This window comes from Perca flavescens, chromosome 4 (assembly GCF_004354835.1).
Source record: "Perca flavescens isolate YP-PL-M2 chromosome 4, PFLA_1.0, whole genome shotgun sequence".
Lineage (NCBI taxonomy): Eukaryota > Metazoa > Chordata > Actinopteri > Perciformes > Percidae > Perca > Perca flavescens.
Genome location: NC_041334.1, coordinates 40819773 through 40843108, shown reverse-complemented (window position 1 = coordinate 40843108; position 23336 = coordinate 40819773). Strand labels below are relative to the sequence as shown.

The following is a 23336-nucleotide window of genomic DNA, read 5'->3' as shown; positions in this document are numbered from 1 at the left end:
TGGTGCGTTTGGAGGCCCACGCTCCATGGCTGCAGCAATCCTCTCCAGCCTTGAGGAGATGCGCCGGAGAGGCCGCAGCAACATCGCTACCCGGCCAAGACGGCATTTATTACTTTGCCGCATCCCGGACAGCTTCCACTGGCGTGCACCAGGCAAATCCGCCGTCATAATAGCAATCCACCATGGAACAAGCGCGCCTGCTCTTAAAGGGAATGTGAGATGACGCTCTGATTGGTTTATTGCACGTTACGCCCAAACCACACCTAGCTACTTCAGACCAACCCATTTTAGATTTGCGTCGTGCGCAAGACTCATTGATGCCGCGGGTATAATAGCAACAGCGCTCGAGATCCGCCCACAAAGCTACTTGCGTTTTGCGTTTCATACTTGCGTTTCAGATCGTTAAAATAGGGCCCTTAAACTAGATTTGGTGGCTTCCACTCACCCAACAGATACACGTGTGTACATATAGACAAAGTTTTCCACAAACATGCTAACTCATATACTCACATCATCATCATTATGGTTCTGTACTTGAAATCAAGTAGCCTACTGCCAGGGGTTGTGAGATAGTTAACAAGCTTGGGATGAACCAAAAGAGTTCATGATTCAGGGTTGGGTAAACGACACAGAATGGATTACTTAAAGAAACAGTCTTCTTATCACTATTAGAAACAGGAAAGACGGAATGCAAAACATAACCAGAATTAATGGTGTGCATCAGGTGCCAGAACAGTTGACAATGTCCAACAGACCTTTGATCAGTAGTGACAACATATGTTGGCACAGCAGAGGTGCTGTTTTGAAAGGGAGTAAATCAGGCATAAGATATTACTGGTGGATGTGACAGGGTTGTCAATCATGTCCAATCAAATCAGCTTCTCTCATTTCTGTCAAAAGCAGGGCACAGCCATGACGCACTGACATGAGAGGGGAGTCTAGAATGGCTTCATCCTGTCCCTTGAATATACAGCCAGGAGTGGATGATGTCTTTAAGTCTTTCAATTAAATTTTATTTATAGTATCAAATTATAACACAAGTTATCTTGAGACACTTTACAGATAGAGTAGGTCTAGACCACACTATAATTTACAAAGCCCCAACAATTACAGTAATTCCCTGAAGAGCAAGCAGTGCGACAGTGGCGAGGAAAAACTCCCTCTTGGGAAGTAACCTTGGACAGACCCAGGCTCTTGGTAGGCGTCGTCTGACGGTGCCGGTTGGGGGTGTGATGAACAGTGGCAATGATAGTCACATTAATAATGGAAACTTCAAATGGTAGTCGTAGTATCAGTGCATATCATTGTGCTGCAGGGCGTTACAGGATGTAGCGTGGTCCAGCAGAGCATGGATGGATGTAGCAGGAAGCAGCAGGGTTCAGCAGGAAGCAGAAGGAAGCAGCAGGGTTCAGCAGGAAGCAGCAGGGTTCAGCAGGAAGCAGCAGGGTTCAGCAGGACGCAGCATGACATTGCAGGGCACCGCTGAGCTCAACAGGGAGTGCAGCAGGACCACAGCGACAGCTGCAACCAGGATCTTGGTGCCAACGTTCTCCAAGGAAATACGCTGGGTGAAAAAACATAAGGACTTTGGGGAGTAAACTCTCCAGAAGCTAGGATTAATAACAAGCATTTCTGGAACGGGATGCACACAAATGGTAATAGAAAGGGAGAGGAGAGAGCGGGAGAGGAGAGAGCAGCTCAGTGTGTCAAAGGAAGGAAGGAAGTCCCCTGGCAGTCTAAAACTATAACAGCGTAACTAAGAGAGACAGGTCATAAGGAGAGGTAGCTTGTTCGGGCTTGAAACTCTCCCCTGGCTTCATTTTTGGCGTAATTTCCATATATTTACAGTTTGAATTTCATCACGCCACTTATACAAGATCTCCCTAAATGTCTTATAAAGCTAACAACGGTGTCCGATTTCAAATTGATGAATTTTTGTAAACAGTGGGGGTTTCCTTAGCTATGACTGTCCCTTCAATCCTAGCTATGTGTAGCTAGCTACAAATCACGGATAGTTACTGTAACTTCATTTCTGGCGTAATTTCTGTATGTTTACAGTTTGAATTTCATCACGCCACTTATACAAGATCTCCGTAAATGTCTTATAAAGCTAACACGGTGTCCAATTTAAAGTTAATGAATATTTGTGAATTTCAGAGGAATTCTAGGAGGAGCTAGCTCTCATTGATAGAGCTACATCCAGCCGCAGGCTCTATCAATGAGACTCACGGACAAGCGGCGTTTATTTCCCCAATCGTTTGTTTAAATAACTCAACACATTATAATTACACACATTAAAAGATTAACTGGAACCTGTGGTAACAGATTGCTGGCCTAACAAGCTCGCTGACCGTGCTCTCACTCACACACACCGGGCATTTAGCTAGCAGGAAGAGGGGAGCTGCAGGCCCTCGAGCTCTGTCAGAGCACCAGCGTTTAGTAGTCCATTATCCTAAAACCGGTGACTTTGAGCGGGTATGGAGTGCTGTGGGCTGCCAGTCGTGACGGAGCTCCAAGTACATCAGAGCAGGCCGGGGTGTGTAAAGGAAGGCAGGCCAGGCGGCGAGGCAGCAACACAGGCAGCACCGGCGCTGAACTCCAACACACAGTCGGACAAAATTTGCAATTAGCCAACCATTTTCGTAAAACGGCCCATATTTGATCCTTACATATGTAGGCTCAAAGTGAATTTTGTAATGGAATAGCAGAGATCTGCGCGACCTAGATTCGGAAGACTACCTGATCTCAAGTCAGTTGTGTAGCCTATGTAAATGTTGGGGCGTGACCGTTCTCTTAATACACCCATGGGCTGACAAAGGTTCCGGTTTTTGGGAGGTTGACGTCAACTTCCAGCTTTGTTGGGATTCGCCCGTTTTCAGCGGCAGTTTCAAAATATGAAATTTTCATAGTAAAGGGGTGTCAGTGGGACTTTGAGCTTCTATGTATGTCCTATTTACCCACCGAACTGTCGTTATTCAACTATGACAGGGTAAAATCGGTTTTGCATTCTATCACCCCTTTAAGGGACTTATTTGAGCAACCTGACAGTAGGGAATTACAATAGTCCAGCCTGGAAGTAACGAATGCATGGACTAGTTTTTCAGCCTCGTTTTGAGACAGGATATTCCTAATTTTAGCAATGTTACGAAGATGAAAAAAGGCTGTTCTTGAGGTTTGTTTTAGATGGGTGTTAAAGGATATATCCTGATCAAAAATAACCCCTACATTTCTGACAGTAGGTAGTAGTACTTTCTAGGGCGTCATGCTGCTCACTGGAGCTAGGTGCTTCTCAATGTTCTTTTTACCCTTGTGTTGTCTTCCCGTCAACCTTGAAAAAAGGTTGACACATTTTTTTCCAAGGTTTTTGACGCCTTTTTTTCACAGTTTGTTTTTGCTTTTTCCAACATTTGAAATTGTAAAATTTTTCGTCTACACATTTTCAGCGCTTATTTCTATGTCCCATATTTTATGATATAAAACAAAAATTGAAAACGGGTCAATTTGACCCGAAGTCAACACAAGGGTTTAGACAGTTAAATAATTATTAACCAACAGGTGGTTAAGATAAGGAAAAGCCATTCCTTTGCTCTTCCAGTCTTTTGGAATATTGGTGTATCTAAATGGCTAAAAAAAAACTGACAGAAGGGCGGAGCTCAGAGAAACACTCGCAATTTCAAATCCATCTGCTACTTCAGCACCATGAACAGCACAATGGATTTATAGAGATACTGAAATGTCAGAGCCATGGTCAGGGCCATAGATTTTAACTTTGCCAAACCTCAGTAAGATAAAGGATCAAGTCAGGCAGACTATGCTAACATATCCAACTAAACAACCCTTCTTCCCCTGCACTCTCTCTGCCACTTATGGATGGAAAGGGGGATTGCAGGTTAACAAGAGGCATTCATTTTGGTAATTGTGCTAATAAGGAGTATGGCTTCCCCCTTAAAGGAACACGCCGACTTATTGGGAATTTAGCTTATTCACCGTAACCCCCAGAGTTAGACTAGTCCATACATACCCTTCTCATCTCCGTGCGTGCTGTAATGCTGTCTGACGGCTCCAGCGGCATCAGGCCAGCACAGAACATCAGGTGAATGGTTCCAGTAATCCTACTGATCCGAATAAGTGACAAAATAACGGCAACATGTTCCTATTTACATGTTGTGATTTATAGAGTCACAGCATGCACAAAAAACAACGTAACATGAGACACAGCCGTCTTCTAACTATAAAGAAACCGGGAACTATATTCTCAGGCAGAAGAATATAGTACTTGGGCGGAGCGATATGCTTGCATCAAGCCTGTCTGAGAATATAGTTCCCGGTTTGTTTACTGTTAGAAGATGGCTGTGTCTCATGTTACGTTGTTTTTTGTACACGCTGTGACTATACAAATCACAACATGTAAACAGGAACATGTTGGCGTTATTTTGTCACTGTTGTCACAATTTGGAGCAGTAGGCTAGTTGGAACCAGTTACCTGCAGGATCTGTGCTGGGCTAAGCTAATGCCGTAACCGTGAGGCAGCGTTAAAGCACGCACGAGGTTGAGAAGGGTATGTATCGACTTGTCTTACTCTGGGGGTTACGGTGAATAAGCTTAATTCCCAATAAGTCGGCGTGTTCCTTTAACCTCCCTTTAATCGTCTACTGATTATACCTGCTTAACATCGGCATGTTAGCCTTGTCACTGTGAGCAAGTTAGCATGCTGACATTAATATCTCATTACTAAATTTGAGCTTTTATAGAACACTAGCTTAGTTTACTTTGAAGGCAACTTTGGCCCAACTGACTCCTATGCGTGGAAAAAAGAACAACCCTGGGAGGATCTTAACACTGTCTAACTGCATGAGTCTTTCTGATTCTTATTATGTAAGAAGACACATTAGTGATTCTGCTTGTAACAAACGTATGTCTAAAATGACCACCAACAAGACCTGCAGTTTAATCTTTTGCAAATTATTCAGCCCCCGGCGTGCCGATAGCATGGTTTCTGATCACGGCAGCTTGTCAGTTTGATGAGGCCCAATGGACATCTTATAGTAGATGATCAATGCTTTGGACATGCATGCACAGTGGGAGGGAGTCATAGTCTCTTTGATGGGAGAGTTAACTGGCACCAGCCTCCGAATGACTTGTTGCTGTGGCAAGCCCATGTCTCCTCCCTCCAGTGGACAGCATTGGAACACTCCAAATGAGTTTCCAAAGCCAGAGACACTATATCACTTACACACAAACACACACACGCCCACACACACAGCAGTCTGTAGAGCCAGAGAGTGAAGGGATTTATTGTTATTGTGATAACCTGGGAGTCCAGCGGTGGTTGAATGTGGCAGAAATAAGGCTGTTTTAGTAAGACCTGATTTAAAGTGGGAATCCTGGAGGAGTTACACAAATGCACACACACTTAAAGTATGCTTTTTGGCTTTTTCCCTTACCTTTATTGTGTTGTATATCTTTTTTGTGCATGTTATAGGTTTACAAAGGGAAAAAGCCAAAAGTCCACCCCAAAGGAACTTACCATCTCCAACAGAAACACTGTTCACAAACTGCTCCAAACAGCTCTATAGTAATAGCCTTTACTTCAGAGACAAACGTGGGTCACTTTGTAACACGCGTTATAATGCTTGACTCATACTCTGCTTCTGACTGGCTAGTAGTCCTTACCTAGGAACTGAGCATGTGCAATTTCCAACAAAGATGGAACAGAAGTGAGATGCCTCACTCTGTAGCTAAAACAGAGAGCTCAACACACAGGGTGAAAAGAGGAGCTGCAGCAATGTATAACAAAAATATAGTGTTTTTTTAAATTTAAACCATGTAAACATATTCTGATATAACCTCTAAATACAATTATGAACCTGAAAATGAGCATAATATGAGCAGTTTAAACTCGGAATGGTTGTCTTTCTCTCCTTTTTTCCGTCTTTCTCAATCTCCCTCACTTTCAATACATTTCACCTTGTCAGGCTCTGGGTATGTGCGCGCAGGGACGAGCACAGAGGTAATTATGAGGTTCATTTAAAATCATCAGTCATGAATTGCATGCAAACCATGCCACCTCTGCTAAGATATGACTGTGTGTGAGCGTGTGTGTGCCTGTGTGTAACTTTACTGTTACGTCCCAGGGGGATCAAGTCTCTGTCTAATCTAAGCAGACAGCAATGACAAACATTAGGTTGAACTATGAGCTGCCTGCTTACAGCAGAGTGTGTATCTGCTGTGCATGTTGATGTGAGCGCATTTGTGTGTGGTTGTGTGCAAATATTATTTCTGGTATAGTCTATCCATGGGTTTAATAGATGGTGCCTAGTGAAGTGTACCACCAGATATAAGTTTTGAGTTCCATATCAAAAATCTAAAAGTATACTGTTATGGACATTGGCAACAGGGGTGTAGCTAGGAATTATGGGCCTTGTGCAGTAGGTGACTGTAGGCTCACTTTGAACACAGCAATTATCCAATCTATTACAAACTTCATGCTACATTAGCTGCTAGACGTTCTTGTTTGACATGCAACTATAGGTAGATATATAATTATATGATTATGAATCAAAATCTAAACTTATAAGGTGGCTTGTGGAGTTTACCTTTAGTGGCACTCACAAAAAGCAAGCAAAGCATTTGACTTGACTTAAATCTGCACTGTAACCAGCACAAACATTTTAAAATTGGGCTGATGTGGTTACTGCATGTGGCTCTCGTTAAATGTTGATCTGTACATGCTGAAGACAGGGAGAGGTTTTGACTGATGCAAGACTACAGAGTGCTGCTGTAGCAGTGAATTTAACAACATAAATACGTGACCTCATAGGATGAAAAATGGTTGATGGTAAACACACAACTACTTTATTCTAAATTAAATCAGACATTTTATTTTATTACATTTAAAAAAATATAGACATCTGTCTTTTGACATCTTTTCAGACTTCTCATTGGACAACGTGTGCAGTGGACTATCACTGAATATCTTTTAGCCATGCTAGCAGCACTTTGGTTCAGTCTGAAATATCTTCACTCTTGAAACGATTGCCATGGAATTTTGTACATATGTTCATGGTTCCCAGAGGATGTATCCTACTAGTTTTGGTGATGCCCCTTTTTAAATTGTTGCATACGCTTCTGAGCAATAGAATTATTCACATTTCCCTTACATTCTCTACATTGCCTTAAAAGCTAAAGATACTTAATATTGGCCAGCTGTTAAAGGGAGGTCAACAATTTTTACACACGCACTTTCAGATGACAGCATTTTTTGATTTCACTTTTATTCTCCAACCTTTAATTGTCTTTGGGGTTGAGTCAGTCCATTCCTCTCCAACTCCTCCCTTGACTCCCATGCAGTGATTTAGAAGCAGCATGATAGGATGATAGTGTCTTCCAGCCTTGTTAATGGTGATAACCTGACATATAACAGCCCGGCATATTACACTGACTTCATCCGAAGTTAGAAAAGAGTCATTGCTATCATCTCTAGTCGACCTTCGGGACTCCTGTAAAAGTAATTAAAGTCTGTGTGAGTCACACAGTAAGTCATTTGTTTGTGTGATGTGATTGGAGTGATACAAAGTTGTACCTGGCAGACATACTGAGTATAAAATAGAAGTGGGGGGAACAGATAAAGGAAATAGTGTCTCAATTGGCATGTATTTTATTACTTTCCTTAATCATGGCAACTCAGCTAGGAATAAAGAGGGCCTTATAATGAACATGTTACCATGAAACAGGCCATGATTTCAAGTTTCCTGCATTTTAAATAGTGATAGTGTTCCAATGTTAAAAAAAATTGCCCTTATACTGCTTTTTTGTCTCATTATTAGCCTCAGTGTTACTCTAACATCACTGAGCTTGCACCTCCAAGTCTGAGGCCATCGAACAATACTTTGCTGGAAAACAATGGAATGCCCCCCACTGAGTTGAGTTCAATATGCTGCCCCAAGTAAAGAAGTATCTTGAGGTTTTATTCACATGTGAGGGCAATACACTCAAAAAACAAACTTGGGCATGTGTTTGATTAACAAATTAGGAGTTTGCTTGAATTACATGAATGAATGGTGTTTATCTTCATTAAATGATTCATTCTTGTCTGTAAAACGTGATTAAAAGAAAATTCAGATGAATTTTTATCATACAGATCAATGCAATGAGAAGTGGATTAATCGAAACAACGGCCGCTTATACTGTCAGCTTGACCGGCAGCTGATTGGACGAACGCGTCACGTGGATCTGGCTACTCCCAAATTTGAAATGAACCTTAATGGCGGCTCGATCGGAGTATACAATCTCGTATTTTACGAAAATAGTCCACCGAAACGTTTTTCTGAAAACATTTTAAGCGAGAAATAGGCCATACAGTTGCTGAATCTGTCTTCATTTCAGATCGACAAAGGTCAGTTTGAAAGATTTTCGTTAGATTTTGAGAGGCGGCAAGCCGAGCCGGCCACTACTCATTTGCACAACGTTGGTTGGATTAAACTGATTCAACTACATGAGAATGAGCGGGCGATTCGACGCCCTGCTTCCCGCGATGCTACATGAATGAAATGAATGGGAAGCTGGGACATGACGCTGACGTTGGACAGGACACAGCTTTAACGGACACAGAATGACCAGCTACAGCTCCGTTGTTTCCCATCCTCCATCCAAGTGTAAGTAATACATACACTATATTTAAACATGAATTTATTTAATTTAACTTGGTGAGTAATAATAGTCATTGGCCCTTGTGAGACGTTTCTCAGTGCAGTTGTTTTCTCTAGGCCTAACGTTACAATATAATGTGTGTCACTCTTTCTCAGTTAGCTAGCTAACGTTAGGTAGTTGACGTTGGCTCAACTGCGCCTTACTAGGTTTCAATAATTTACACCCCGGGTACATTATTTCTCGTAATAGTTTTTTGGCTGCATGTAAAAAGAAATGGCGATAAAAAAATAAAACGTACAACCAAGTTTGTGTGCGGGGCAGGAAGAGTGCCAGCAACTAGTTGTAGCCACAGTCAAATGTATTTTGAACATGGTTTTGAGCGGTTAACGTTAGCTAGGCTTAAGTGACCATAACTTTTAATGCCAGGATAAGCTCAAGCTATAGCGCAAGGCTGTAGCTAATACGTTTGCGGACTCGTTTTTAATTGTAACTTTTTATGTTTTTTTTTTGTTTTTTTACAACAGAGTGTGACGACTACCGTGCTACTCTAGCAGTGTGTGTGTGTGTGTGTGTGTGTGCGCGCGCGCGCACGCCTTCCTTGAGACTTTTGGTTAGGGGTCTGGCTAAATACTGTACAATTTAAACTGTAGGGCAACAGGTCTGTCTCAGCAACTCTGGCAAGGTAGCTAACAACAGAAGCAAGTTAAAGATAAATCTGTAGCTTCAAAATTAATTACATGTGATTTGTCTGCCTCTAACCTAAGATTAGATCATAAGTATGATTGTTTCCTTGGTATTACGTTTTCACTGGTCAGTCATGGAATTCATTTGGCCATTCTTGAAATTGATTTCATTATCTCTATTTGGGTTAATATAATTAGCTTTTTTCTTAATCTCAGACTATACTGACTGATATTGCACTATTCCTTACCTCTATTTTGTGTCAAATTGTATTGTTATACTGTACACTTAACAGTATTCTTTTTTACCGTCATTTCTGTTTTTATATGTTAAGTGAGTGTTGTACTTTGAGAGCAAAGATTACGCTTGAGTAACGTCTGTTATGTGTAACTACAGATACTGAAATGCCTATTTGAAACATAAATATTGCTTATGTTTTCAACATTTAAGTATTTATATTTTGTAACCAAAAATTCATTCACCTTTTATTTCTACAGGCAAGTAATTTAGAACAAGTTCTGTCCCCATGCTCTGAGACGTACACAAAATACATTGGTAAGTTAATATTTTTTATCACATTGTTTGTTTATCTGGTGCCATATGTACACACACCAACATTAGAGGATTAGTGATTTAGCTGAAATGCAGTGTTTAATTATTTTTGCAAACTGAAATCACTTTCATTCTGCGTGAAGATGAAGGATATTGCCTAAAGGAGTTTCCTTTTTCCCCCCTCAGGATGACACAATTCATACGAGACGAGCACGTGTCCTCAAGTCCTTGTGAATCTACTTGAACGAAGACCACGAGAAAATTGTCAAGGATTATATGGTGAGTTACGTATGTTTAGCAAAGAAGCTGTTAACCAGTTGGAAAGAGCACATATTTACTTGCTTGTAAGGACGATTCATCATGAATCAGTTAAAAATCAATTTAAATGTGTTAAGATTACAACCTGTTGAGATAGAAAAAAAAAAAGAATCAATCTATCTCACACACGATGCAACCGCCTAGGGCTTGACTCTTAACATTACTTAACATACAGCAAGTAACCTTAGCTTGCTTAAACACAGTTAAATGCTGGCAGCTAAATGGTCTTTCCTGTGGCTGTATTTCACTGGAAAGGATTCCAACACCGGGACGTTTAAAAGTCTGGGCCTAAAGAGACAGAAGAGATTGCTGCGCTTTGAGACACCATAGCCATAGTTGGATAAGGGACTTCATGTTGCATTTGGGTCCTGCTCCGTAAACTTGTGTTTCGTTCAATATTATTATGAAATATCCTTCTGTTTCTTCTTTTTGTCGTTAAAAAAGCAAATGAGTGGTGAGAAATTGTTATAAGTTAATTTTAAATCATGTAAATGTAATCATATGGCCTCAGCAAAAAAAACAGGCCTTTCTTTTTTTTTTTTTTTTTTTTTTTTTAAGATAAAATACTATTTTAGTTGCACTTTTGGTAAGAGGACACATCTCTTTGTTTTGCACAATTTATATAAAAGTAATGTTTTTCAGTCATTTCATTCTGTTAAAAAAATAGTGAGGAAATCATATCGTAAACTTTAAATCGTCAATTCGTTCGAGTGTATTGTTACATCCCTACCTGGTATGATAAATTCAGAGGAGAAATTAATGATGATAAAGTTGAGGTATTTAAGGTGCAGTGTGTAAAAGGAATTTGTGGGGGGGTCAGAACAGACTTGGTATAAATTAATTATAATATTCGTAAGTGTTTTATTAGTTTGTATGTAAGTTTGGACTGACCATTTTAATCTATGAGCTGAAATGACGTCATAGCTTCAAGCAAACATAAAACATTTTACCTATTACATCCCACAGAACACAGACCTCAAGGCCAGTGCTTTCATGGAGCAAAATGATGGGTGTATGTCATACTGAAGGAGGGCACGGAGCCTGAAGATAACCCAGCATCGGTGTCCTGATCGAAGGTGTGAAGGTCCTTGGGGAGTTAGGAAACATTGGGGACACCTGTGCTTTCTTATTTGGACCTTTTATCCTTTCTGAACCTGAGTTACCCGGCAGACCTTTACTACTATGCGGATTGTTTTTTGTTTTTTCTTCCTAGTTTTCACAAGGACTTTTAGTTTGCTCAAATGGACGCAGACTGTAAAAACGTGAAGCTACACACCAGACGTCAAATGCACTTTTGAAGTGATGCAGAAGATTCTCAGAAATCTGGATGGGCAGAGCTCGTCGTCCAAAGCACAATTCCCAAAAAACAAGATCATGGAGTTTAGGTTAGGTTTAAGATATTTCTACTGATGCAAAAAATGTGTTTGTACTTTTCCAGAAGAAGCTGTTAAGTTTAGAAATGTTCTGATAAAAAAATTTTCCTTGCCGATTCAGATACCCAAACTTGTGCATCAGCCAATACCAAGTACTGATCCCATACCAGTGTGTGTTACATTTTATTATGTTTTAACAGCTGTACTATCCTTGTACTGGATGTGATAGTATTGCTATCATTGTTGCATGAGGCTCAGGTTAAACCTTTTGTGATCATACACAAACAATGCCATAGAACTTTTTTTTTTATCTAGTTTGACAGTGAGTGTAACAGAAGAAGAAAAATTAAACTATTTTAAAGTAGATTTTCTTTCTTGGCTAAATTACGTATGGATCGGTGCATCAACTCCAGTATTTGCCGATACCAGCATTTAAGGCACTATTCCGATACTTATATCAGAAGATCTTGTTATGTTATCTGGTAAATTGTTAAGTAGCTAATTGCTAAAATTTGCTACGTGTGTAATGCAGGCAAAATGTTTTATAAAGCTCAATGTTGTATAAATAAAAATGTAAAATGGATTTGCATGTTGTCATTTTGTATGCATGTTTGGTCATATACAATACATTCTTGTCTTAAGAATGAAAACAACACTAATTTAACCAGCAAGATTGACATCAGTTCATTCAACAACACTGACATTACTATAACTGACAAAGCTTATATGAGTTGATTTGTCAAGATGGAATTTTGTTCTACTGAAGTATTTGACCAGTGTAGAATACACTCAAATTGATTTAACTAAATTAACTAAGAACAAACATATACATTCAACAAGATGTAAATTTGTTGAATGCAAATACTAATATTATGTTTAACCAACACATGTATGCTGTGTTCAAAACACATGATGACGGTTAGTTGATTTAACTTGGTTTGTTTAGATGGAATATAGGTGGCATGATAAAATCATGTTCATCCAATGAATACTTTTTTTGAGTGTATTCTGCATGGAATTGGCAGGTGGATTGTAGAGGCATCTCCAGTAATGTGGGCATTGTAACGGATTGTTGTGGAGAAAACATAGAAGATGAACCTCTTGATTTACCAATTGACCAACACTCCAATCCTAACCTATGGTCAAACTTTACAGTGACCAAAAGAATGACTTGACCATCCAAAAACTAAACATGTTTCCTTTTTAGGGTGTCAAGTTGAGAAGCTCAGACATATAAAAGAGCTTGGAGTTTGACAGCTGAGAGGAAAAGTTGAAAATTGGGGGGCAGATTTTCTACTGTAAACCCAGTGCAGATTACCCTTATAGCCACAAAAACCATGTACATGTGGTGAGCTTAGTCGATCGCAGATTATAGAAAAGACGACAGAAGCAACGCACTTGGGTATTGTTTTATTTTCTGGTAGTTTTTGATTTTCTAATTAATAACTCTCAAAACATTGTCCTCTTAGAGAAAGTCTGATTAGATAAAAATAAATATGAAATTAATATGAAGAGGCAGTCATACCCGACCCCCTAATGGCCCATTAGTGCGTCCCTCGCAGGTAGTGGGCAATGCTAAACAGACCAACACTTAAATCCTCAACTGTGGACCGATGCTGAAAATAAAAGCAAGAACTTTATTTATTTATAATGAAGTAAAATAGATAGATTGAGAGACTGAGGAAACAGTCACATTGTGTGTAAGACATTCTGATACACTGACATTTAAATGTTTGCTCAGAGGTGAATTGAAAAATTGTTATTTACAGGTTGCTGCTGTGCCACTGCAAATCATCATTTTTTAATCCTAATGTCCTGACAAAATCAACATAAATACAGGTTGATGACAGCTGTGTGATATATGGATATTAAAGATTAGTGATTGCAGGTAAAGTTAGAAAGGACAAAAGGTTGTTTTCTATAATGTAGGCAGAAGCACCTGCAATGTTTAAAGTCCATTACGTCCAGCTGTGTTTTCTCCTGCTCAGACCAACTCGTCTGGTTGGCAGAGGATCACAGACCTCAGATGTCTCAAAAATGTTTCCACTTTGTGCACAACTGCATGGCAGCGTGGATAACTTCATAAATGTTTTTAAATCTTTGCTCAGGAAGAGGTGGAGTTGTGTGGCCACACACTTTCATGGTAAGCTCAGGTTTTCGCACAGCTGATCTAGTTTTACACACAAAGGTTTGTGTATGAACAAAGCTATACATATCTTGGTAAGAGTTAATGGTGGAAGAACAGATGGACCGAAGACCACGCGATTATTAAAATCATCCCCCTTTAACATGTAAACGGCCACAGAAAGCATGTTTCATTTAAGTTCACACATGAGAAAAAAATACAGAGGCAATGTCTGATGCTAAACTTGAATTATAGGCTATCACAGGCTAACTCACTGATATTTTTAATGTATCTTGGCTTCCTGTTAAGATGCAATATGAAGGTGGGAGCTGCTGTATGCAAGTGAAAAATGATGCACTCTTGGAGCGATAACGTTCAACCATTAATAACTGGACCTATAATAACCCACTCCATTACTCAAATTGGGCTTTATGAGTTGTGGTGCACACAAAATAAATCTGTTTTATCATGACTTTTTCACATTAAACCTCACGAGATGAAGCTGAAATGAAATATAAATCCAGGTTTGGCAAAAGTCAAGTCTGGAGAAGGTTACAGAAACAACCCGGCGTTGTTTTCGAAGCCTGATTCCCTGTCAATATATATATATTGTCATATTTTACATTTAACGCAATTAAAAAAAAAAAAAAAAATTACACTACTCCGAATAGATCTATTTAAAAAAAATATAATATAATGAAAAGCCCTATAACAGTCTCTTTAAATTGATATTAAATATTGAAATCTCTTTGAAGGTAATATTTCTTAAGTGCTTTTTTAAAACCATACTGAGTGTTTTGTTGTTTGATAATATTGTTATGAGTTTGGTGTGTATTGTCTTATTTTGGTAATCTGTTTTGTGTTTTTGCTGTTTGCTGTTTTGTTTTGTTTTACTTGTGTTTTCCCGCCCTTATGATTACCCTAATGTGTTTCACCTGTTTCCCTGACTTGTGCCACCTGTCTTGTGTTTCCTCATTACCCTGTGTATTTAGTCTTTGTCATCCCCCTGTCCAGCGTCAGATCGTTGTACTTTGTCGTTACTGTTTTTTGTCTCTGTGTTCCTGGTTGGAGTTTATTCTCTTTTTTTTGTTTGTACTTCATTTTCTTTTTGGACTTCTTCTGCCTGCTTTTTCCAGGTCTCCTTTTGTTTGCATGTTTTTCCTGGTTTGTAATTAAACTCATTTTTATTTACTCTGCTGCCTACCATCTCTGCTTTTGGGTCTGCCATTCTCCGGAACCTAACAAATATTTGGGAGAGAGTTCAATTCACACATTGCTCTGTATCTAATTGAACGTTGAATTGATTTGGTTTTCACTTTGGGTAAAATAAAACTACCTCCTACCGCATGCCTCATTGGATAATGATGTATCAGTACTGAAAGATAGTTTTGTATATAAAGTAAAAGGTGTTTGGTTTGTTGTAACATTTTGTAAAAAAAAATAAATAAATGCATAAATCTATTTTTAACTTTAAACCATGAGAGGCTTTCATGCATTTTATCAACATTTGATCTAAACCCACATGAGAGAGCCACACGTGCCGCTTTATTCTGAATCACTTGTAGTTTTTTTTATATTAATTGTTGAAGTGCTGGACCAAACCACAGAGCAATGATCAAGGTATGAAAAAAACAAAGCATGAAGTACTTGTTTAACGGTCTGTGGTGTAAAGTGTTTTGCACACCTTTTAATAACAAAGAGTTGCCCATTTTAGTGACCAGTTTCCGAACATGTCTATCCCAACACAATCTATTATCAATCATCACTCCCAAAAGTTTAACCTCTTCTCTTGGCTCCACAGAATTTTGCTCTATGCTGAGTTCAAGTTTCGGTTTGGAACATAAAGAAAAATGAGTTCCAACCACTAAACAGGTAGATTTAGATACATTGAGAATCAATTTGTTACTCCTTATCCAGTCCACCACTGACTGTAGCTCTCTCTGTAGTTTTACATTTAAATTACCAATATCAGTTCCTGCTAAATATATAGTGGAATCATCAGCGAACATTGAAATGCTTGCTTTATCTAAAACAAATGGTAGATCATTGGTAAAGATTTTGTAAAGAAGTGGCCCAAGACCACTTCCTTGAGGCAGACCATGTTCCACAACCTTTACCTTTGAAAAGCTTCCATTAAAGTAAACTAATTGTCTTCTGTCTGTCAAATAACTTTTCATCCATAATATGCAGTTTGTGAAAAACCATAATATTCCATATTTATATTTATATTATATTTTTTAACCGTAAGTCGTGGTCAATTATATCAAATGCTGCAGTGAAATCAAGCATTACAACACCTATTATTTTCGTCTCCTCCATATCCTTGAACCAGTCATCAACCATCTGATTCAGGGCAGTGGCTGTTAAGTGTTTTTCTCTATATGCATGCTGAAAATGTGTAATTAAATCATTATTTAAAAACATAAGACTGAATCTGTTCATAAACAATTCAAATACCGAGAATTGACCTGTCTCTCTTAGTTACGCTGTTATAGTTTTAGACTGCCGGGGGACTTAATTCCTTTGACACACTGAGCTGCTCTCTCCTCTCCCTTTCTATTACCATTTGTGTGCATCCCGTCCCAGAAATGCTTGTTACTAATCCTAGCTTCTGGGGAGTTTCCTCCCCGGAGTCCTTATGTTTTTTCACCCAGCGTATCTCCTTGGAGAACGTTGGCACCAAGATCCTGGTTGCAGCTGTCGCCGGGGTCCTGCTGCACTCCCTGCTGAGCTCAGCGGTGCCCTGCAATGTCATGCTGCGTCCTGCTGAACCCTGCTGCTTCCTGCTGAACCCTGCTGCTTCCTGCTACGTCCATCCATGCTCTGCTGGGCCACGCTACATCCTGTAACGCCCTGCAGCACCCTGATATGACATGAACTACTACGACTACCATTTGAAGTCACATTTCCATTATTAATTTGACTATTATCGCCACTGTTCATCATATCCCCAACCGGCCCGTCAGACACCACCTACCAAGAGTCTGGGTCTGTCCGAGGTTTCTTCCCAAGAGGGAGTTTTTCCTCGCCACTGTCGCACTGCTTGCTCTTGAGGGAATTACTGTAATTGTTGGAATTGTTGCACTGTAATGAATTTGACTGTAGATTTTACAGTAAATACCTGGCAAAAAAGTTGCAAGTAAAGTCTTGTAAAATTGCTGTTAATAACTCTGAAAATAATTACAGTATAATACAGGATTTTGTTTACAGGTTATTGTTGTAAATAAATTACAGCAATGTATTGCTATTTTTACAGGAAAACAACACTTTATTATAATTTAGTTTACAATATTATCTTGTATTCTTTTCAAATTACAGATATTATCTGGCAACTCGAGTTGCCAGGTAATTTCTTCACAATACAATATGTTGTTGTAAATATTTTTTTACAACATATTGTATTGTGAAATACAAGCAAAACGCTGTAAATATTTCACAATACAATATGTTGTTGTAAAAAAATGACAGTTAGTTAGTTTTTGTTTTTTACATTCACAGCTTTGCTGATTCCTATAGTAAAGTGTTTTAAATAAGACCAGGCTTGCTTTTAATCCAAAAATCATTGCATTGGATTCTCTTCAACTGTTAAGTAAAACCAGAGTCCGAGATGCAAAATCATGAAATTTTATTATTAAAAAGCAATACTGTGTTACAAGACTGTACGTTTTCAGAACTAGTAACTTCTCTTTTTCTTAACAGCTCATTAAACATTCAATGGAATTGAAATTAAGAGTTGCAACGAGGTCCAGCAATATTAAAATTCACAATATGCATTGCTTAAAGACCCAATTTAAAATCAGGACCTGGATTACCATAACTGTTCAAAACATAACCTCGACAACAGGCAAAAATTAAACATTAGAAGATTAGAACACTGTCCGTTCAAATAGTGAGGAAGTCGTTTGTATATGACTTACAATTGAAGCCATTCAAAATCCATCATCTGCTTGAGTAGAGAGGAAATGTGAGGGTTTCTCTTCTTCTCCTGTACCTTCCCACGTTTTTGGCTCACCATCTTTGTTGTCTTGGTCCCACTGGAGGGGTTCAGTCCAATAAAGCATCTGAAATTACAAAATCACATGAAAATAAACTTAATGAAAAAGTGTCTTAACTGTTCTACAAGAGAGTGCAAAATAAATCAGGCTGTGCAAGTCAAGCTAATTTGCCCTTTCAGCTGAAGTGCAGAAAAACTTCAAAAGAAAAATGAGGCTGGTAATTCTTATTCATTTCATTTCAGTTGTGCTGTCCAGGCAAGCTTAACCAGTAAGTGGCTCTGCAATGCAATACTAATATGGTGAAAATATAGGGTCATAACGGTTAGGATAGTTTGGATTTCTAGTCACAAAATTGTATGAGTTAGGGTTAGGTAGTGATATCATTTAGTTGTATCAACATAACCTAAAGCAGCAGGTCCTCTGGTTGAAAATTTTCTGACTAGCCCCGGCTTCAAAGGACAACAATACATCAAACAAACCACAACAATATAACATTTTAGTATTCATAACTTAATACACCATATTAAGTGTATTTAGCTGCTTTACAGTGCTTTCAGACCACTCCTTACATTGGAACTATTTTGTTTGTGAAAAACATTCTGAATACGCACTGGAGCCTCACCGGGCTTCAGAAAGGCTCTACTGCGTAGTTATACGGTCTGTAATGAAATGGTCTGAGGGCACCATAAAGCAGGAAAATAAAATGTATTCTGTTGAGGAACACAAGAAATGTCTTTGTAAATGTTCTTCGGTTGTCTAAGTTTGCTGCTGTTGGGCTGGTCCGGAGATCTCCAATTAAAGAACTTATAGCCCGGGGCTATGTCCATGCAACTATATCACTACAGGTCGGTAACATGTACAGCCTTGCGAAAAACTACAAATGAACTATTTCTACAACTCTGTTTTCCACAACAAAGCGCCTTCTTTAAAACTTGTCTGAGTCTCATTTTTACCCATGAATAATTGAATTATCGTCAAAGGTCATGCAAATCTCAATAATTTTTTTGTTAAAAAGAAAACATGTAGGTAGGTGTGTATGGTATGTTTATGTATCAATATATGTACGTGAGCGTGTATATGTATATACATGCATACATATGGTTTTTTGTGTGTTTGCTTTGAGCATCACTGTGCCATAGTGGGGAGGGTGGGGGCTGGGTGGGCATAGAAAATCATGCACATGTAAAATTAACTTTCATCTGGGATTTCTTGTGAATGCAATAAAAAAAGAACAAAGCAAGTTTGCAGTTTATTCACCTAAATGCTCAGTTTACCCCAATGCAGAACTACTTTTCAAAATGTATAATCAAATAGATCTTTATTGTCAATGTTTGAAAAACAACGGAACACAGTTTAGCATTAAGGCCTTTTTATAGTTGTGCGTCGAATTGACGGCGCAGGGTCCGGCGTAGATGCAGACCCCTCTGCGTCTACGCCGAACCCTACGCCGTAGCCTGACGTGCACCTCTCGAAAAACTAACTACACGTCGCAGCGACGCACGTCGCTCTGCCATGGCTTGGTAGCGTTGGACTTCCCCCGTCTCATTTCCTGGTTCTCCTTCTCCATAAACAACATGAAATCATGGAGAGAGTTAACTTCTACTGCTCCAGATTTCCCACCATGGTCAGAAAACACAGGGGAGACACTTTGTTTCTCTCACTATGACTCTAGAGTCGCTACTCGCTCCGAAAGCTAATTGCCGGCACTCTCTCACTTCTCCCTCTACCACACACCCCCCCCACACACACGCGGCTCGACGCACACACCAGCGCACAAGTATAAACATCAGGCAACTTACATAGGCTACGGCGAGAGCTCTGCGTGGAGCCTCCGCACAACTGTAAAATGGCCTTTAGTCATTATTATAAGAGGAACTGGTTCTGCAATGGTATAAAGCATTTGGGTAAATAACTGCTAACTTACCCTTTTTTCTAAACTCAAATCACGTTAAAGGTATTTACTGTAAGTACACTTAAAGCAAAATAAAATCTCTGTTACTCATAATAGCAAACTTTACAAAACGATGATCAACCGCATTCTACTTCAAGCTCATAGCTACCTTTGAATGAATACCAGTGTGCAAGATGCTTGCTCCTGGTACACCAGATTGAAGTTGTAGTAGCTAGAAAACAAAGCTGCCACTCCAGCCAAGAAGTTGGGATGTGGAGTCAAAACCACCTGACCCTCGACGCTCAGCATCCAAAAGCTTGCTGTCAGCAATTCACCTAAATATAAATAAACAAATGGTTTACATGCAAAGAAAATTTCTGTTGCCTTCCACATAAACATATCTACATTTAACTAATGTGTGTCCTTCAAAGACTCTGTCTTTGCAATGCTTTACAACTGATTACAAAAAATACATACCTAAGACAATTAGTCTTGAAGAGTCAGGAAGCTGTAGTGTTTGTTCAACGTCAGCTGCTGTTGCCAACACCTAAAAGACAAAGAAAAATGGATTAAAAATTTACAGTAACTTTTCTAAATCATACCAATATATATTTTTTAAACTTCATAATATAATAATTTCACACTTACATGGCACACTTCAAAGAAACACCTGAGGGACTCCTTCTGCAGGCAGATGTAAGTGTGGAAATCATCTTCAGGATGTTTCTCCTCGACCTGTAGCTAGCTTAAACAAGACAAAAGGTGAAAAACACACGTTATGTTGGATTAGTCTCACATTTGGTTACTAATAAGGTTGGGCACATTTACGTTAATGATGTCTGCCTAGTATAACATGAACTAAGATCTAACCCAATATCAACTATCTCAGTCAATATCCATTATATTCTGTTTTGGCTGCCATGCCAGTCTGAAGGCCCATTATACAAAAAGAAAAAAATATGTTGTTTATGTAACCCTCAGAGACCCAAATTACACCTGAGGAAAGCATGGTCTACATCATCCAAAAATTGGGAGGGTGAACAATTTGAGATGCAGCTAAGCATGGTGTGTCAAGTTTTCTAGTCATAAATCTGTAATAAACAGTGTGTTAGGCGCATATTTGAATCTTGAAAGTTGAGAGTGTATAACATTATGATGGAAGTATATGATGGCCATTTTCCTCCTTTAAAATACATTGTTACAGCTATTTGGGTTGATATAATTTGTTACACAGATTTTATGTTAAATTTAACCATTATTGGCCACTCAAGAATTGGTTAAAAATTGTCAAATTACCACCAAAATATCACATTAAGACACCAAGATATGAGATACAAAATTAATTCTGTCATTGCTACCAAAAACGTTTGATAAGATTTCCGCAAGAATTGCATTTTTTTGTTGATACATCATCATCACACATTTATTGAGTCCACAAAAGTCTCTAAGTCGACTAAATTTATGCAACTCCAAGGCTGTTTAGGGACCCCAGTCTGCTGAAATATCTAAATACACCCTTATAGAACAGGCGAAAATAACACATGTGCGCTGCATAAACTGCATGGGATTATCAAAAAGTGGCCATGTCTGTAAAGGGAAGACTCATGGGTGTCTACACAGCCCATTTTTATTCAGATATCTTGAATTAAGAGGTCAAGGGACCCCTTTGCAAATAGCCAAGCCTTTTTTCACCCAGCTATCATTAACATTAATGACAGTAAAACAGAGACGTCAATAATGTTTTAAACGGAGCCAGCTTAATGTCGGGCTCTAACTTAGTTTACAGAAGAGCTGTTAAGGTTAAATATCAGCCAAAATTAAAAGGTTTTTTTCAGGGATCGTGCAAAGTCAAACGTTATTATAATTTAGACATCATCTGTTAAATCGAACAATATATTAATGACGTCTGGAATTAAGGAACCAACAGTCACTGAAGAGTGTATATTTTGGAGCAGTGACTTCTGGACAAAACACGACCAGACTTAGCTACGTTATGGGCTTTCGGTTCAATAAGACATTTTTTGAACTATTGGGACTTCGGATTAATGTTAATGGGCCGTCTGCAGCCCCCTGATCTGCAAGCGATTCGGCTAATGCATATGGTTAAGTTAGCTGGCTTTTTCCTCACTAAAGTTGACTTTAGTTTGCTAGTGTTAGCTAGAACGGCAAAGAGATGTATTACAGTCAGTCACACATAGCTAAATAAAACATTGTAACCTTAGACTGTTACTTACCAAAGACCTGACTCCGTGGCGGTGGCGCCTGACCGTCTGTCTTGTACCTCTGCTGCATGCCTGAGTGACGTTATAACGTTAACGTTACAACACATACATTGAAGTCCACTACTACGCTCAGTTGAAAATTAAATAAATATGAAAAGGGTTAACGCTTACATTATACCCATACGTTTACTTTGGTTTTACCATTAACTGCTTCGCCTGGGATTGCTGAAAATTCTCCAGCTAATGTTAGCTATAAGTTAGCTTTATTTTGGGGCCTGCACTAGACTGATACACGGTCAACTTAGGTTATTTCAACCAACATTAACAAGTTAAACCACAATTTAATTATGTAAGTTATTTATAATAGTATACTTATATATTGTGGATGAGTGGAGTGGCAGTGTGGCTGCTCCTCTGTAATCCTCCATCAAATGATCTTGTGTCAAGCTAACCGCCTCATGCAAGGCATTCAACAGTAAATAACTGTACTACTGCATCATTTACAGTCAAGCGCAAATATGCCTGTAATTTATTGTGGAAAAAAGCTGTCAACTACTGTAATAGTTTTTTTGACCCACAATGCAGTGCAATATACAGCTAAACTTTGTAAAATGACAGAACAAGAAGTTCCTGTAAAATTTTGCTGTAGAAATTACAGAAATGTGTTACAGTGTGGGGCTTTGTAAATTATAGAATGTGGTCTAGACCTACTCTATCTGTAAAGTGTCTCGAGATAACTCATGTTATGATTTGATACTATAAATAAAATTGAATTGAATTGGTAATAAACTTATTGGTCTGTTTGATCCAGAAAAAAGCATTTTCTTATTTTTAGATATTGGCACAACTTTACACATTTTCCATGCTTGCAAACATACATTATCCATAAAACACATTAATTATATGAGCAATAGTAGGAGCAATGATTGAAACTATTGGCTTAAGCAATTTATGTTCAAGATAGTAAACACCAGGTGGTTTGTTTTTACAATTCATCAGAAGTAATTCCACTTTAGAACCACTGACACTCTTGAATTTAAAGCTACATATTTTACCTTCCATCATCTTATTTATCAATGTATTTGATAAATCTGTCTTGTGTGGCTGTGTAGTATTTTTAAGATTATTTTATTTATGAAATAATTAAGATGATTCGCTATATCACTTGGTTTAGTAAAAGATTCACCTTCATTTTCTAAATAGGCTGGAGTTGATTTATTATTTCCTCTTAATACATTATTCAATATATTCCATAATTGTTTACAATCATGTTTTATTTCTGTAATTTTCTTATTATAATACAATTTTTCTTCTTATTTAACTTAGTTACAACATTCCTAAGTTTACAATATATTTGCCAGTCCGATTTGAATTTAGATATAATTGCCGCTTGTTTAGCTAGATCTCTCTCTTTCATAAGATCTTTTAATTCTTGATCTAACCATGGGGTGTTGACATTTCGAACAGTAAACTATTTTATTGGTGCATGATTTTCTACCAATGTCATTAAAGTTTGATCAAAAAGCTGAA

At 38.5% G+C, this 23336-nt stretch overlaps 1 protein-coding gene and 1 long non-coding RNA gene across 2 annotated transcripts in view; one reads left to right on the top strand and one right to left on the bottom strand.

Moving 5' to 3' along the window:
- The first annotated feature begins 8535 nt into the window (after positions 1-8535).
- On the top strand, positions 8536-10155 carry LOC114553522 (uncharacterized). The gene is made up of 3 exons (XR_003692339.1): positions 8536-8654; positions 9828-9885; positions 10069-10155. It is a non-coding gene; the product is annotated as an uncharacterized LOC114553522 (long non-coding RNA).
- A 7295-nt stretch (positions 10156-17450) lies between these two features.
- The window catches only part of LOC114553767 (uncharacterized), a 30917-nt gene continuing 25031 nt past the window's right edge, over positions 17451-23336 (bottom strand). The window contains exons 2-6 of the mRNA XM_028575105.1: positions 21819-21878; positions 20233-20325; positions 20062-20131; positions 19754-19919; positions 17451-17759 (exon numbers count right to left, since the gene is read on the bottom strand). Coding sequence (XP_028430906.1) covers positions 17612-17759; positions 19754-19919; positions 20062-20131; positions 20233-20325; positions 21819-21878 — 537 coding nt within the window. The 3' untranslated portion in view covers positions 17451-17611. The remainder of the gene's footprint in view (positions 17760-19753; positions 19920-20061; positions 20132-20232; positions 20326-21818; positions 21879-23336) is intronic.